The sequence below is a fragment of the Lipotes vexillifer genome, unplaced genomic scaffold (genome assembly GCF_000442215.2).
Source record: "Lipotes vexillifer unplaced genomic scaffold, Lipotes_vexillifer_v1.1 scaffold921, whole genome shotgun sequence".
Lineage (NCBI taxonomy): Eukaryota > Metazoa > Chordata > Mammalia > Artiodactyla > Lipotidae > Lipotes > Lipotes vexillifer.
This window is the reverse complement of record NW_006787800.1, coordinates 1,727,867-1,745,599: the sequence shown is the minus strand read 5'-3', so window position 1 is coordinate 1,745,599 and position 17,733 is coordinate 1,727,867. Positions and strand designations below refer to the sequence as shown.

Sequence of the window (17,733 nt, the reverse complement as noted above, 5' to 3'; positions counted from 1 at the left end):
GAACCGCTCCGGGAATCCACAGGAGCCCTCTGACCCAAAGGTCGCAGGAGGGCATGAAAAGGCGACAGAATCGCGTGAAAGGGAGCCGCGATACCTATATAGACCTCCAGGGGGCAGCATCGACCAGGGGATGGAGTTCATCCGCTCAAACTTGGCCGACTGCTGAAGCGCCCCCTTCATGCTCCCTTCAAGCTGAAGCAACTGAGGGACTTTTCCTTCAGTCTAACAACATTCAGTCCTGTGGCTTAGATGGGTCCTTGTGATCCCCAGGCTGAAACTCATAACTTCTGGCTAACATCACCGCCCCTCAAGCTTCTTCACTTTTTTCCTTTTGCTGATGACAGACACACTGGCCTCACAGACCCAGAAGCATCAGGGATCACTCCTTAGGACGGGACTGTGTCAATATCCTCCTTCCCTTTGCTAACCTATAAGACTCGTGTCTGTATCTGGTACATCGGTCCCTGTCTTTACCTAGTGTCGTATAGGAAGGACTTGGAGGTGTCCTTATGGATTGTAATAGCGCCCCAATGCTAAGGGATCTCTGTCCTTTAAAGAAATATCATTTCCCTCTATTTTTACACCTCTGTGCCCTCAGCTTGTCCTGAGTTATTTCTTAACTGGACTCTCTGGGAAATATCTACTCTGTGTTCAACAGCTCTGTTTCTGCGTAAAATGGGGGTGCCCATCTCAGCGTCAATTTCAGAGCTATTGAATGTGGACATGTACCCTGAGGACAAAAGAAATAAGAGATTCCTCCTTTCTTCCCATCCTATCAATATGAACCCACCCACCCTCCATTTAAGAAGGGTGGCTTTTCAGATTTTAGGAAATCAGGCATGAGGGGAAGCAGGCAAATTGGCTGGGTTCCAACATAGATTTAGGGTAAAGATTCAAGGAAAGAAGGAGAAAGCAAGACCAAGACAACTTTGAAGGGAAGAATAGAATCAGCTCTCTCCATCCTGGGGAAAATGGATGTAGCAATTCATGTTGCATTTGAGTTTATAGAGTGTTTTCAGATAGAGTTCATTAAACCAAGGCATGTGTATTGATCCCCTTCTCTGTGTTCTGTGACAAGCACTGTAGATTCAGCAGAGAATAAATCAAGGTCCCTGAAATCATAGAGCAGATATGTCATCTCACCGAATTCACACACTTGTCCTTGGAGGTGTTCTTCCTGGTTCACGTGCTGGAGTAAGTAATGAGCCCAACACCACACAGCCATTCAGTGGTTCGAACCTTCTGTGCCCCAAATTCACCTGTTGCATGACTCCAGGCTGGGAGTCATGGAGCTGAGGAAGCAGCTGTCTGCAGAGAAATAACAAATTAACTCTGGTGAAGTAAGAGTAAATTACTAGAAGGATCTTTACAGAACTGAGGGAAAAGCTGGACAGGCAGGATTTAGAAAGGACAGAAGCCAGAACAATTCCAGGATTTAGGGACCAAGGGTCAGAAGACTGGTGGGCGGGGAGCAACGTGTTCTCCTGACCTGGCTTCCTTTCCACTCTGAGACATCGCTGGCTCTAAGGCAAGGCTCTTAATCAGCATCCCAAAGGATCTGTGAAGGAGGATGGGGAAAAGTACATTTTATTTTCACTAGCCTCAAAGTGAAATTCAGTATTTCTTCAGTTGTCTGTAGAGAATTTTTAAATAAGACTAAAATCGACTTTTTATTGTTACCATGCACCAGCAATTCTACAATGATAGTGACAAAACACTGCTGCCTGTGGTGCAGCGCCCTCCCACTCCACCTCTCTTGGTATATCACCGCACACAGGAGAATTAACTATTTTCAGTTCACATACACACACTTAGCCTTTGGAGATTCCCCTTTACCCTCAACTCTCCCTCTCTCCTGAGGCCTGCTCAACCCGATAGTCTGTAATCCCATCCCCTGCGTGGGCAATGATTTGACGGCCATGAAACCACCTTCCGTCAAGGGTTTGAATATAATAACCAGCTTCCTCTGCATTCCTCGAGGACATGGAGTCCACACCAGCTGCATGCCTATCAAAGAAAAGGAGTTTCTTAATTTGTCCAGGCTTGGAACACTCTACTCAGAGGTGTTCTCTGATCTCCTTCGGCACCAATGGATCATCCTCTGAATCCACTGGATGAAAATATTTTTGATGATGACAACTCACTCATGGTACATTCTGGTTGGCCCATCTTGCCTCTCAGGTCTCCAGTCCAATTGCTTCTGTTGCAGAGACAGCTGCTGCTTGTAGATTTTGTACGTATTATTCTTTTTTGAGGCATCATATCACTCCTTCAGCTGAAACTTTGCCGCTTTGACCTGTAATGTGTAGCTTCTTAATGTTGTGTTAATTTCTGCTGTACAGCAAAGTGATTCAGTTATACATATATAGTTTTTTTATATTCTTTCCCCTCATGGTTTATCTCAGGATATTGAATATAATAGCTCCTTGTGCTATACAGTAGGACCTTGTTGTTATCCGCTCTATATGTAATAGTTTGCATCTACTAACCCCTAACTCCCTGTCCATTCCTCCCTAGAGCTTCCAATTTCATCTTCATTGAAGAGCTGTAATGCAAGATCCAAAGATAACAGCAAAGCCCACCTCCTTTAAGATTTCTTTGATTATCTTTGTAAAACTTGACCTTAAATTCTTCTGACGATCTCTCATAATAATGCAAAATTTGGAGGTCAGCTGTGTAAATTCACCTACTGTAATGTCTAGATTAGATATATAATACATTTGTATTTCTATCTTTGTGGACATGAGACCATCTTGCTTCTTCCTCTTCTCTCCCCTCTTTTTGGGATCAGTGGGTTTGAGGTTTTTCTTGCAGAAGTTCCTCTGCATCCCTAGCATTGACATCTTGTATTTTTGTGGTAGAGCTAGACATGCTATCATTAGAGAAGCCACAACTGGCCTGATATGTAGCAATGAAACCTTCTGTGATCTTGGGGAACCAAGCCCCCCTCCCAGAGGTAGGCAGTGACCCCAAGCTGCTGCCCCCAAAGAGTCCATTTTTCTACCAGGATCTTCTTGGGTGTCTCTGATCTTGGAGTCATTCTTGCATTTGCAGCTGCTCATCAAACTCGTTCCCATCCAAGGGGTGGCTACTTGGCTTTCCTACCTAGCACAGGGCAGGGGCCAGGTGAGCCAAGAGCCTGCTCCCCTGGGCTTGGGAGACATCACCGAGTTATCTGAAATGCCTGTCCAGACACTGTTCTCAACATTTAACACACTAAGTCACTGGCTCAGCACAACAAACCTGTGAGGTCAGAACTATTGTTATCCCCATTTTACAGAAGAGGAAATGGGGGCCCAGAGACCTTGCCCCAAGGTCGTGCATGACAACGCTGGGATTTGAATCCAGCAGGTCTTCTCTAGAGGCCACATCCTGAACCATCACTTCTTATAGCTTCCCAGAGACTAATGAGATGATATCCAGCCTGCCTCCCATCCCTGTTTTTGTATTTAAGAGTGAAAATGTAAACTCCCTGGCCCCCACCTACTCTACCGCGTTGTTGTCTCCACCACTCTGTGCTTTCTGGCTCTGACCCACGTGCCCCCTCCTGAACCCACCCTCGTGCCCTCTAATAAGCTGGGAGTCTCCTCCTACCCTTCACTTCTCCTTGGAGCGCCCCCTCCACTTCCTGGCTTTAACCGAAATTGAACTCTCCCTGGAGGTTACTACCTCCCCTGAAGGCTTCTGAAATGACAGCTGTTTATTTTCTTATAGGTGAGGGTGCTTTCCTTGCTCCAGATTGCTGCCTCCAGACCCTCCTCCTCCCCACCGCCCCCAGTTTCTGCTTTAAAATAACCCTCTACCTCCGGGGCTCAGCCATTGGGCTAAATTGCTGTCTTCCTTTTTGCTACTGTCTGTCCCCTCCCAGACCTCTCCACCTCGCTCAGGAGGACTCTGGCACTCGGCAAACTGTCTGTCTCTTCCCATCTCATTGTCTAAGGAGGGGACCTGTTGCCCACCTGACATCTGAACACCTTGGTGACTTCATGCCCTGGACCTTCTCCACTCCGACTTGGCAACCCTTCCTCACTGTCACGCCCTGGACCATGTCATCTGCAGTGGCTCCTCCAGAGTCACTCAATCCCCATCTCCTAAGCTTCCCCCCTTCAGTCTCTGCTCCTCTCGCAACCATTTCTCAGTCTCCCGGGACCTCCGGGTCAGTGATGCCTCCCTTCCTCCAGCCCATCAGCCCCACCTTATGTGGCTACACCTGTGTGGTCCTTCATTTCATCAACTCTCTCGACAGTATCCTGACCTGCCTTACCCCGCTATATTTCCATCCTTTGTATCTCTCAGGCAAAACCTCAACCCCGGTGAGCCTAATGATCTCTTTTCTTCAGGAGTTTACTCTTCAAGCTAAGAAGTGTTGGAGGAAGTCTCGAGCCGGGAAATGGGCACCATTCCTCATTCGTGGTCCGTAAGAGGCATTGCTTTGTTAACCAGTCACATCAGGCTGGTCATTGGCTACATTAAACTCCCTGATCCTGGAGCCTCTCTGTCTCCACCTCACATTCAGTTGATGATCTTGCTCTTACATCACAGAGAAAACTGAAGCCATTAGAGGTGGGCTCCTTCAACCACCTGTTACCAAATCCACATAGCACCTGTGCCCATCTCTCCCTGTTCCTTAAGAAAAGAGTGATGGTTTTCCAACTTGGCGCATCAGAATTGCCTGGAGGGCATGTTAAAACACGTTTCCTATTCAGCGGGTGGCGGGGGGCTAGAATTTTCAGTTGTAACTAGTTTCCAGGTGATGCTTGATGCTGCTGGCTGGGAACCCCACTTTGAGAACCATTGGAGCAGAGGCACTGCCCTCCTCCTGCCCAAAGCCAGTTTCTCTACCTGTGACTGCATCCCATGTCCTTGATTACCCTCCCCCTTTCCCCCTCCTGAATCTTCAGCCTCTCCCTCTCAAAATAAAACACGAAAAACTAACCCCCACCTCCACCTCACCTCCTCCTCTGACCACTCCCTGTACCTCTCCATCCCCTCATCCAGCCTCACTCTCTCACACACAGCGCGTGTGCATTGATGGGATCCTAATTTGAAAAGCCATGTATAAAAGACATTTGGGGGTTCATCTGAGTATATTCTGTATATGAGGTGGTATTAGGGACCGAGATAACTGTTATTTCCTTAGCTGGAGGAAGTCCTTATTTTGAGGCAATGTGTGCTGAAGTGTTCAAGTGTGAAGCACCACGATCTCCTAAATTTTCACATGGTTCAAGGACTGTATCTAAATATGTAAATGTTTGTATGTACGTATAAATGATAACGATTTTAAATTAAGTGGTGGATGTACAAGTGATCATTATACTATAGTTTCAACTTTTCTGTATGTTTGAAACTTTTCATAATAAAAAGTTGGGGGAAAATTCTCTCTCTAGTCCCTCACTTCCACTCACGCCTCAACCCTCTTGGGCTGGTGTCCACCTCTCCCAGGCCACACAGGTGCTTTTTTTATGACCCTCATTTCATTAAATCCGTTATTTAGTTTTCTTCTGCTTGACCTCCCTCCAGTATTCAATGCTTTTGACCAATTCTTTTATTTATTTATTTATTTTTGGCTGCGTTGGGTCTTCGTTGCCGTGCACGGGCTTTCTCTAGTTGCAGCAAGCCGGGGCTACTCTTCGTTGCGGTGCACGGGCTTCTCATTGCGGTGGCTTCTCTTGTTGTGGAGCACAGGATCTAGGTGTGTGGGCTTCAGTAGTTGTGGTGCACAGGCTTAGTTGCTCTGCGGCATGTGGGATCCTCCCAGACCAGGGCTCGAACCCATGTCGCCTGCATTGGCAGGCGGATTCTTAACCACTGCACCACCAGGGAAGCCCTTGACTGATTCTACATTGAAACACAGTCTTTATTTGGCTTCCAGGACTGAGCACTCTCCTGGGTTTTCCCCTCTCACTCTGGCTGCTCCCTGCTACTTTGTTGGCTCATCCTGCTCTATTTGGTCGTATTGGAGATCCTCAAGGGTCCTGAGCCCTAGACCCCTCCTCTTCTCATGCTACACTCTGCCTCCAGGAGATCCATCCCTCCCTTCCTACGGCTTCAGTTGCTATCAGCTGATCACTCTCAAATTTATGTCTTTCCTCTGATCTCCAGACCTGTGGATCTGACTGCCTACCTGGCATCCCTACTTGGATGTCTCAAAGGTACCAAAGACTTAGCGTATTCAAAAGTGAATATGTAAAAGTGAATTCGAAGTGAATATGAATATGATCACAAACAGTGTCATGCTCAGACCTGGACCACAGCGGCCCTGCTCTGGTCCACAGACTTTAGGGGACCTCACCTATCATGTGCAACATTTATGAAACCACACCTGGGCACCTTTGTCACTTGGGATCCGGCCCTCAGTTCTGGCACAGCACAACCTGAAACCTTGAACTTCTGCTCTCATAATTAACATCCTTCTGGCCCCAGGGAAATGCTTCTGCAATCTCTTACCCTATATCCTGGAAACGAAAGCTGACTACAACTGAATCCTGAGAAAGTTTGAGGTTGTGTCTCTGCCAGATTCCAAAGCACACACTTTTGGGGGGTGGGGAGAAGTTAAGCCGTAGAAGCTCATCACAGCAACCCAATTGAGCAAATCTTCATGGCTGCATCGCCTCTGTTGCTTTGTATCTTTTTCTTTAAAAATAGTAATTTAAAAAAGCATTACAGTTATAGCTAAAGCTCATCCCATTCCTCTCTTTTCTAGGTGGTAATTATCATTCTGAAGTCACTGGGAATTATTCCCATGCATATTTTCTACTTTAACAAACAGGCTTTCTAAAATATAAATGTATTTATTTTTGGCTGCGTTGGGTCTTCATGGCTGTGCACGGGCTTTCTCTAGTTGCAGTGAGCGGGGGCTACTCTTCATTGCGGTGGGCGGGCTTCTCATTGTGGTGGCTTCTTTTGTTGCGGAGCAAGGGCTCTAGGCGCGGGCTTCAATAGTTGCAGCATGCAGGCTCAGTAGTTGTGGCTCGCTGGCTCTTGAGCGCAGGCTCAGTAGTTGTGACACACGGGCTTAGTTGCTCCACGGCATGTGGGAGCTTCCCGGACCAGGGATCAAACCCTTGTCCCCTGTATTGGCAGGCGAATTCGTAACCACTGCGCCACCAGGGAAGTCCCAACAAATAGGTTTTTTTTTTTTTTTTTTTAACGTGTATCATTGTTTGTGTATTCTAAAACACATGAATATCATAAAACATCCACTTTTGCAACTTTCTTTTACTTATATGTTGGTAAATAAGTCATTTATTTTAACTGCTGTGTAGCAGTCCACTGTAAGAATAAACCATACTTTATCCATTCCTTTATCTTAAGGACAGATTAGGATGTTTCCATGTTTTCTTGACAATCACATGATACTGCAATGCCCATTCTTATCCTTGCCTCCTTGTACATATGTAGAAATTTTTTTAAGAGCTATGCATGATCAGGGTTTGTTTATTTATTTATAATTTATTTTTGGCTATGTTTGGTCTTTGTTGCTGCGTATGGGCTTTCTTTAGTTGTGGCGAGCGGGGGCTACTCTTCGTTGTGGTGTGTGGGCTTCTCATTGTGGTGGCTTCTCCTGTTGTGGAGCAAGGGCTCTAGGTGTGCAGGCTTCAGTAGTTGTGGCTCACGGGCTCAGTAGTTGTGGCTCGTGGGCTCTAGAGCGCAGGCTCAGTAGTTGTGGTGCATGGGCCTAGGTGCTCCGTGGCATGTGGGATCTTCTCGGACCAGGGCTCGAACCCGTGTCCCCTGCATTGGCAGGTGGATTCTCAACCACTGCACCATCAGGGGAGCCCCTATAAATGTTTTTCTAAGGAATACATCTAGAAGCCGGAGAGCTGGGTTTTAGGGTATGTGTATTTTCAGTATTAAGTGTTGCCAAATTTCCCTTCAAATTTGTTATAGCTGTTCACACTTCAAGCCAAAACGGATGAGTTCCTAATATCCCACATTTTGGTCAACACTTGGTGTTTGTTATCAGAGTTATTTTAATTTTGCTGATTTAGTAAAGTAGTATCTCATGGTTTGGGTTTGCATTATTAGGGAAGTTGAGCATCTTTTCCTATGTTTATTAGCTATTTGGCTTCCTCTTTGATGACTTACCTGTTCATAGCTTTTGCTCATTTCCCCCTGCCTTGTCCTTTTTTTTTTTATTGATCTGCAAGAGTTCTTTATAAATCCTGAATACCCACCCTTTATTGGTCACATAGGTTGTAAATAGTCTCAAAGTCTGTGGCTTCTCTTTTTGTTTTGTTGTTTCTTGTCTCATAGAAGTTAAAAAAATTTTTTAATGTAGTTGTATGTGTCAATCTTTTATTGCCTGTGTTTTTGTATCTTGTTTAAGAAATCTTTCCCTTCTCCAAAGTTCAAAAGATATTTCTTTCCCTATGCTGATATCATCAATGTATTCTCTTGTATTTTCTTTGAAGAATTTAAAGTTTTCTTTTTCACATATTTAAGGTATCTGAAATTTATTTTTGGATCTGTTGTAATGCACGGATCCATTTTGTTTTTCATTTGGATAGCCAGTTAACCCCAGACAAGTCAAGAAATAGTCCATCCTTTTCCACTGACTTATGTTCCTTTTGTCATATACAAAGTTCTCATATCTCTGCGGGTCTGATTCTGGACCCGTGGTCTATCTATTTGTCCATGTGTCAGGCCTACACTTCTTTAATCACTCCAGCTTTAAAGCTGTGATATACGGTGAGGCAAACACTCCGGTACTCTTGCACTTCAAACTTGTTTTGACTTTTTTTGGCCATTTACTCTTCCACAAGAATTTTAAGAACAGCTTGTTAAATAGAATTGAGATTAGAATTGCACTAAATTCTAGTACTTTTGATTAGAATTGTACTAAAAGTATAGATGTTGATTAGAATTGTACTAAATGTATAGATTTGAGAAAAACTAATCAGCTGTATATTGAGTTTTCCTCTTCATGAGCATGGCATATCTCTCCATTCTTTTTTGTCTTCTCTTCATGTTCTCCAATAGAGTTTTATAATTTTCTCCATAAAGCTCATGCACATACTTTGCTATATTGATTCCTAAGTATCTTATAGTTTTTGTTGCAATTACAAATGGTATTTTCTTAAAACAAAATTTGTTTATTGCTGTTGTATAGCCATATTGATGCTTGAATATTCATCTTGCCCCCCAAAAGGGTGTTAGTTTTAATTGTTTGTAGGTTCTCATAAATTTTCTTTGTAAATAATCAATCATCTATGTATAATTATGCCTTTACTCCTACTTTTTCTTATTGTGCTAGTTCAGACCACCACCACCCCCAGCACAAGTTGAATAGAAACAGTAAAAACTAGTATCTTTGTATTAGTGTTGGAAGTTATTTTCTATTCCTAGTTAGCTAGATTTGTTTTTTAAATCACTAGTGTTAAACTTTATCCAGGTGCATCTCTACCTATTGGGACAATCATATTTTTTCCTTTTAATATGTCAATGCTGTAAATATCATTAACAGATTTTTTTAAAGTAGACCATCCTTGTATTCCTGGAATAAACTCTGCTTGGTCAAACATACACACGTGCATATATACATGCACTTGCACAAACTCCATTGGATTCAGTTTGCTAATATTTCATTTAGGATTTTCAATCTTATAAGTTCAATTGGTCCTCTTTTTCCATTGTCTGGGACGGTCTATATAAATAAATAAACAGTTCCTTGAAGAGTTAGCAGAATAATAAAGCCATTTGGGTAGTGTGTGTGTGTGTGTGTGTGTGTGTGTGTGTACTTAAAATTTCTCATTCAATTTATTAGAATTTATAGAGCTGTCAGGCTTTCTATTTCTTCTTGAGTCAGCTTTGGCTGTCTTTCATCTAATTTCCCCACCTGTTCAGGACTGAGACCTCATCTGTCTCTGGGTGGCTGGTGAAACAGAACAGGTTGACAGAACCTGTTCCTTCCCAGCACCCTCCTAGTAACCGTAGCCACAGTCAGCGTCACCCTCCGGCTTTCAGTTTTCTCTTTGTTTCTAGCACCTGGGATTTTACTTTCCTTTTGAGAACTCAGTTATTATGTTTAATTTTTTTCCTTTTTATCAGTATTTCTAGGTGATGGTGCTTTTAGATTTTCCACATCCTCCATCTTGCTTGATTCTGAAGCTGTTCCCATTTTACAGATAAGAAAGCTAGGGTTCAGAGTGGTTTAAAAGCCAGCTGAAGGTCACACCGCTAATACTTTTACCTAGTTATTGAACCCAGATTTCTGGTTCTGAATCCTCCACTGTTGCCATATTATTCAGTGCTGCCTTCTGAAGCCAAGGAGGCAAAACCAGGAAGGGGCATTAGGAAGTCAAAGGGAGAAGGGGTCTCATGGGCAAGGTGGAGAAGTCTGGGACGGAGGCTCAACAGTGGAGGGACAATGCCAGGAAACATGAAGGAAGGAATGGTGTTAAGGAAATGACATATGGGACTCCTGGGCTGCAGCTGTTGGAGGGAGAATCACGGCCTCAATCCATCCTGAGATCCTGAAATATGCGTCCCCTGCCCCAGATCCAGGCATGCATGCATCCTTTCAACCAATATTTCAACTCCATATTCATAGAGTGTCCAGTTCCAGGTCCAGGGAATGACAAGAGTGAGCATTTGCAGTCCTGGCTCCTGCCCTCAGGGAGCTTACGTTCCATGGGGAGCCAGACACCAATCGAGTAATCCCCAAAAAACACAGATCTGCGACCACACACAGTACCTCGGAGAAAGAGTGAGCCTTGGTGTGGGAGCTCAGAGGAGGGGAATTTGACCCGAAAGGAAGGTCTGAGTACCTTCCCTGAGGATGTGGTAAAGGAGCTGAGATCTGAAGAATGCACAGGAGCTCACTTAAAAGAGAAATGGAAGAAGCCTTTTGGGTGGAGGGCCCAGCCTGCGGGAGGAAGCACGCCGCGGTGGAGTAGAGCGCTAGGGAGTGATAGGGGTGAGTAGTGGGAGGTGAGGCTGGAGAGGCCAGTGGGGCCACACCCCAAGGGGCCTTAGAGGCCAGGTTAAGGACTTGGGTCTTTAACTTAAGGTCGGTGGGAAACCATTGACTGTGTTTCAGCAGGGTGCCTGAAACCATCAGATTTGCATTTCAGAAAGGTCTCTCTTACTCAGGCATGCCTCTTGTTTCAGAGAAGGTCTTTCCGGCCTCTCCAGAATCTCAGTGATTCAGAGAAGAGCCAGACAGTCCAGGTGGTGGCTGGCCCGGGAGGTGGAGGGACGAAGAGTGGACAGACTTGAGAGATATTATAGTGGATACACTTGTTAGGACTAGATGCTGGATTCAATATTGAGATGCTCACCACGAACACCTGAGATCACATTCTTCAAAGGCAGGGTCCACATCACACACCTGTTTGTGGTACGCAGGTCCTAGAACAGTCCTGACACATGGTGGACTCAATACATAGTTTCTGAAAGGGTGAAACTGACCAGCGGTCTCCCAAGTGATCCTTTTACCTTAGAGGTTCTTTCATCCCTTCCTGCATGTGGCAATAATCAGCCTCTCTGATACATCATTGGGAGAAATTGGCCAAGTTCTAAAGAGTTTTCTTTGGGGGAAGTTAATACAAGAACTAAGGTCTACCTTATCCTTGAACATGAACAATAACAATAAATTTACTGCTGGTGCCGCCCAAGGGGGAAACTCCCCTAGCAGAACCTCCTACAAGAGTGAGTGATGATGGTGCCCTCCTCGGGGCCACGCTGGGCCCCAGGGTGCCAATCTGGAGGGGATCCTCTGTGGGACTCCCTGCTGACTCTTGTTCAAAACCAGTTTCCCAGCACATGAAGAAGACAGTAAGTGAGGAATCTTGCGGAAGTGCAAATGCAAGGAAGGGCTTGTACTGGCCAGGTGTTTCTTGTCTGTCTTCTCCCACACAGCCCTGTTCCACTTTTTCCACACCCAGAACCTCCCGCTTTCTCCCCCAACCTCCCTGGGCTTCTTCCACTGGTCTCCATCTCCTCCATTTCCCTTCCTTCTCCTTGGATACATGCCTCTGCCTATTTTCACCTTTCAATAAGAGGCCCATGGTGCTGCTGGAAAGAGCAGCCTCCGTCTGGGCTTTATTCTTAGCGTGAAATGCACTGAAGGTCACAGAAAGCCCTGAAACAGGGCCCGTGGGTCCAGGAGTGGGCACAGGGAGATGGCCTCATCCGATGGGGTGCTGGGTGTAGCTTTAGCACCGGAGGCAAGAAGCACCCAGCGGCCTCTGGGGGAAGTGATGGGGTTGGGTGGGATTTGTGGGCAACTAGAATTTGATGGTGGGGGTTGTCATGGAGATCTCTGGGGATTCAGTTATCTCTTTAAAAAATCCTTTCAAGAAAATCCCGGGAAATCTGATCCGTCTGTGATGGCAGTAGGTCTCAGGCAGCCTGGTTAAACTTCTCAGATGGAGGACAGGAGATTGGAAGTACAGATTCCTTTCTAAGAAACAGGAAAAGCTCTTTTCCTGGGCGATTAGATTGTGGACAAGAAGTGAGGTGGACCTGGCCATTCCAGCTCTGAGTAGGTCCCGGTGAGACACTCTGATCACCTAATGTGGTGGCTCTGGCGGGGATGGGGTGGGTCAGGGAGCCGTGCCCCATTATGCCTCCCACAGAAGAGGCAGTCACTCCGACTGTGGAGGGAGTCTGTCCCCAGGGCTACCCTCCTGGAGTGCTGCGGGGTTGGCGGCCCGCTCTGTTCATCCCTGTCCTTCCCACTGGGTGTGGATGGTTGTCAAAGCAGAAGGGGGCTCTGAGTGAAGCCACAGCCATGGAGGCCAGAGCCATAGGGCCTGTCACCTGTGTGGGAGTGCAGGGGCAGGGGCAGGTGGCCCCGTGGCTGCAGCACTTCCCACACTGGGGGCAGGGAAAGGGCCTCTCACTCAAATGGACCAGGCGGTGCTGGGAGGGGTGGGAGCATGACAAAAGGAGGCTCCACAGTCCAGGCCAGAAAAGGGCTTTGGGGTGGGAGCAGGGGCTGCTGGGAGGGATGTGGGACAGGGTCAGCTGTGACAGCAGAGGGGTCAAGGGGTAGATGGGGAGCTGGAGGTCTGTCCTGCCTTCTCCTTCTCCTCTGCCTTGGCTCCCAGCCTGTAGGGGAGGAGGATTAAGGTGAGAGCAGCCAGGAGCGGGGGGAGGCAGAGAGACCAAGGTGGTGCAGGCAGGCTGAGCCCCACCCTGAGGAACCCAGGGCACAACTTTCCCGTGAGCAGTTTGCCAGGGTTTTGAGGGCAGCTGGGTGACAACCAAGCCCTCAGGGTTAGGCCTCACCTGGGCAGGGGTCTCCTTTGGCCCTGGGCTCTGGGGCTCAGCTTCTGCACTTAGACACATAATCTGCTTCGGTTTGGGGACCAAGAAGCCTGAAAGAGATAAAATGAGGGGGAGACTAACAGAGAGAGAGGCTCCCCTCCCCCCCCAGGCCCCCCACCTACTTCCTTCTTCCCTCCCGTCCATCCAGCCTGGTGGCACCTCCTCTGAGAAGCTCTTCCTGACCACCCTGCGGCTTCCAGTGATGCCCCTGCCCTGAGGCCTGGCATCCCTCCAAGGGGACACTTGTCATTCACACTGTAAGGACCAGAGTATCTACTGCAGGGGTTCTGGGCCCCGAGCACATCAGATTCACATGGAGGGCTTGTTAATACACAACTGCGGGCCCCACCTCGCAAGTCCCTTTCCTATGCGAGGTCGTGTGGTTTGTAAGTGGCGAGGTGGAAATTTGGACCCCGATCAGTCTGAATCTAATGTCTTCCTTTCTCCACCTTGCTCCTCTGGGTAGTTACTCTCCTTTTATGCTCTGTATTTTGTCTCTCAACAAAATAATCAGGTTCCCTTTTGTATACTTTGTGTCTCTCACTTTGCCTCACCCATAGGTGCAGGCTACACTGACAGAGGCTGAAAGACTTGGGGAGCTATCTCAGGGAGTGGGGGTGGAACAGAATTGGAGCAACCCCCGCCCCCTTCTGCCAGCATTGGGGAAGGGGAATGCCTGGTCAGGTCAGGTAGTCATTTTTTCTTTGTTGTGGGCAGGGGAGATGGACCTGGAGCAACAGTTCTGTATGTCACTCACATGGTGCCATCTAAAGAAACAGGCAGCCTGCGAAGTTCAGCGTCTCGGGGGCAGAGGAGGGCGACAGAGCACTGGCAGCAGAGAGGGGTCCGAGGAGGAGCGTGAGAAGCGGAACGGCGGAGAGGCGTGGGCCGTGGTGTGGACTGGGGCCCTAGGAGAGGAGAGACCGGGGACCAAGGCCCGCAGGCGGCTCCAGAGTGAAGCCAGAGGGCGGGGGAAGAGGCAGAAGGGCCGCCGGGTCGGGTAGGGCTGGCGAGAACGAGGAGAGTGAGGAAGTGTTGCTCCGGGCAGCCGCTGGAACCAGAAGAGAAGCCGGGTTCATTCCAGACTCTTCGGCTTCCACCTCGGTACCTCCCGCGACTCCTCGCCATCGGTTTCTCTCCCTTGAAACTCCGGGAGCGACGCCCACCTTCCTCCCGCCCTCACATCCCGGGAGCGTCGACCCCCTGGATGCCTGGGGTGGGAGAAAAGGGGAGCCAGGATCGGGTATCCAGGGAGGCGGGGGTAGAAAGGGGCTTCTACGAAGGTGAAGTGGGTGTTGTCTATTTCTACAGGGCGAGAGGTCTCGGGGGTGGGCGCCCGGTCACCTGGGCTGGAGGGTACCCCCTGCGTCCGTCGTACTGAGGGTGAAAGGGACGAGGGGCAGCAAACGAGAAACGCCAAGTGTGGAGTGAGGTGCCCTCGGGCCAGCGAGTCAGACGCCGAGGCTGACTCCTCAGCCGGGAGGGCCGAGACTGAGCGAGCCACGGGAATTTGGGGCGGAGTGGGGTGGGGGCGCGAAGGGCAACGGAAACAGGAAGTGAGGGGCAGAGAGGCCAAAGGGGGTGGCGGGAGGCAGCGTCAGTCCCTCCTGGGAAGGCGATCCTCTCCACCTCGCCGGGGCGTGGCGCGCTAAGGGGGCCCCTGACCCCGGAACTCGAGGCGTTGGGGGTGCGGAGCAGCGAGCGCTTTACTGGACGCCCCCACCTGGGCTTTCCGCTGCCGCCGGGACCGGCACAGAACTACAACTCCCGGGCAGCCCTCCCTCCGCTCGGCCCCGCGGCACGGCGGGCACCGACCGGCTCGCTCGCTCCTGGGAACTGTAGTCCCTGGCCCTGCCCGTCTTCTTCGGGAGGCTACCCGGGGGCGGGATATGTGCAGGGAGCTTCTCGCAGGGACGAGGAATTGTACCCCTTCCAAACATCTCAGGCCTGCCTTGTCACCCTCTTGAGCCACTTTCCTTCTTTCCCTGTGGTATTGAAACCCGGGATCTCAGCCTGGGCATTCAGGTCATAGGGGAAAAGCTTGGGATCTGACTTCACACCTCTCTGCTCTCCACCCTGTCTCTTACAGCTTCACAGGTCCTTCCAATTTTCGTTCACATTTGCTGATTTGAAGGTTCAGGAAAATGGGATCTACACACCGTGAATATCCTTTGACATTTCCTCCCCATTTCCAAGGCTGATTCTACATGATTTCTAGGATTCCCTCCCCGATCTTTGTTTTCCTCTCCTTCTAGTAACCCCCTGATAAAGAGACACAGAACCAGGTTTCAAAGAGGAATAAAAGCAAATTTGTTGTTGGTAGAAGGGCATGAAGGGAAGGGCTCTTCACCCTTCCCAACATCTTGCATGGATGGGAGGTTGGGGGCAATAGAAAAGGCAGTAGATGGGGGCGCAGGCCCCACTCTGTACAATATAGAAGAATCTGATATAGATACTTTGTATAAAAGCCACTTGTCCTCATTTGTGTCCTCTTGCTGGCTGGCCGGGCTGGGGGGCTCTGGGGGACAAAGAAGCTGGGTGGTGGGCCAGGACTCAGGGACACCCCATGGTCCCCATCCCCTGGCTGTCCCCTTGAGGGGTCACTTTGGATCCTTGGTGGGGGCATAGCAGAGCTCCAGTGGTCGGGACACTTTCCAGAACTTCTCATTCACCAGCTCCAGGGTTAGCGAGCCATTCAGTGTCTACAGAGGGGGTGGGTGGGGGAGGAGAGGGAAGAGGAAAGTAAGTTGGGAAAGATGGTAAAGGAAATGAATGAGAGGAGGGAAAAAAAGGAAGAAGGAATAATAAATGGGGCAAATCACGGACACGGATGATGGGGAAGGAGGAGGGACAGAGAAGGGAGATGGGAGATGCAGAGGGAGAAGAGGGCTGGTCAGTCAGGTCAGGATCTCGGTTCTGCGTCCCCAGGCCACTCTCCCTCCTCTCCTCTCTCACACCGCTGCCCTCAGAGGCTCTCACCGTGAAAGCTCCGCCCCCGGGGGCGATGTAGATGGTATACTGCTTTTCGCTGACACCCTCCAGACTGGGCAAGGCAGGCTCTTCAGGGCCGTCACCTCCTCCGGCACCCCCACCCTCCCCGCCTCCCCCATCAGGTCCTCCGGCGTCAGAGGCGCCCCCTCCAGGCCCTCCTGGCTCCCCCGCCTCTTGCTGCTGCCTCCGTTCGAGGGCAATGCGCAGGGCCAAGTACTTGGAGAGATGGTCCACTGTGGCATTCCCAGTTGTCTTCACATACCTGGAGTGGGAGAGAGGGCAGGTTGAGGGCACAGGAAGCCTCAAATGGAGAAGAAGTTGGGGATTTCCCAAAGGGCCTCTGGGTTAGGGATTCTTTCTGGGTTTGGGCGAAGCCCAATTCTGATGGGAGATCATGAGACCTTTGGTTTCTCAGTGGTCTGGGGAAGGACGAAGCTCTCACCTCGTCTGGCAGTATTCTCCCTTCTCCACGAGCAGGGGGTGGGGCCGGAACACGAGCTCAATTTCTCCACCTGGCTCTGGGGGACTGGGAGCCCCGGGAGGGCTTGGGGGGCCCAGGGTTCCCCCTCCCAGAGTCCCTCCCCGGTCACCAGAGTCTTCAGAACCGGCACCCCCACCCACCCCACCAGTGCCACCTCCCCCTGTCCCTACACTGCTCCCCCCCGCGCCCCCTCCACGGGGTCGCTTGGGAGCAGGGCCTGGGGCAGAGTCAGGGGCGGAGTCTGAGCTCACATCCTCTCCATCCCCCTCTCCCTCCCCCGGTTTTCATTCCCCCTGACTCATCGTTGTGGTCTGATCTGACCCAGGCATCGGCCGCCTCACACGCTGGGCCCTGTGGAAACAAGTGGTCGAGGTTAGAAAGCACCAAGGATAAGGGGTTTAGATTTTAAACTTCAGAGAATTAAGAGATCAGGGAAATCTTAATGATGATACCTAATATTTATTACATACTGACTACATGCTAAGCACATTGTTAAGTATTTTGCACTGATTGCCTCAAATTATACAAATCCTACGGACACAGATAACTATATCACCTCTATTTTATGGCTAAGGAAACTGAGGCTTAGAGAGGTTAAATAACTAGTTTGAGACCATAGTCTCTTTGCCTCTCAAAGCGTGGTCCAAGAACCAGTAGCAGTCTTGTAGAGACGCAGAATCTCAGGCCCAACTTGTGACCTACTGAATCAGAATCTGCTTTTTTAACAAGACTCTCAGGTAATTTGGATACACATTAAAGACTGAGTGATGCTGGCCTAGGAGGTGATTTAATTCCCAGCAGTCTGAACTCAGAGCTCATGCTCAAAAAGCACTCTACTGTTCTAACTTCTAGAAAGTTAGATGAGCTATTTCCTTAAGAACAGTAGTACAAGCTACAGTTTACATCCATGATCTCCAGTCGTCACAGTTAGGCTGTGATCAGCACTCAGGAGGCTGAGGCCTAGAAGTAAAGACAGGCCCAGGAGT

At 49.0% G+C, this 17,733-nt stretch overlaps 1 protein-coding gene and 1 pseudogene across 1 annotated transcript in view; both read right to left on the bottom strand.

Moving 5' to 3' along the window:
• Positions 1 to 1,838: 1,838 nt before the first annotated feature.
• Positions 1,839 to 15,215, bottom strand: LOC103073317 (HIV Tat-specific factor 1-like; annotated as a pseudogene).
• A 660-nt stretch (positions 15,216 to 15,875) lies between these two features.
• RING1 (ring finger protein 1) overlaps positions 15,876 to 17,733 on the bottom strand; it is a 4,903-nt gene continuing 3,045 nt past the window's right edge. The window contains exons 5-7 of the mRNA XM_007460823.1: positions 16,709 to 16,964; positions 16,255 to 16,528; positions 15,876 to 15,977 (exon numbers count right to left, since the gene is read on the bottom strand). Coding sequence (XP_007460885.1) covers positions 15,876 to 15,977; positions 16,255 to 16,528; positions 16,709 to 16,964 — 632 coding nt within the window. The remainder of the gene's footprint in view (positions 15,978 to 16,254; positions 16,529 to 16,708; positions 16,965 to 17,733) is intronic.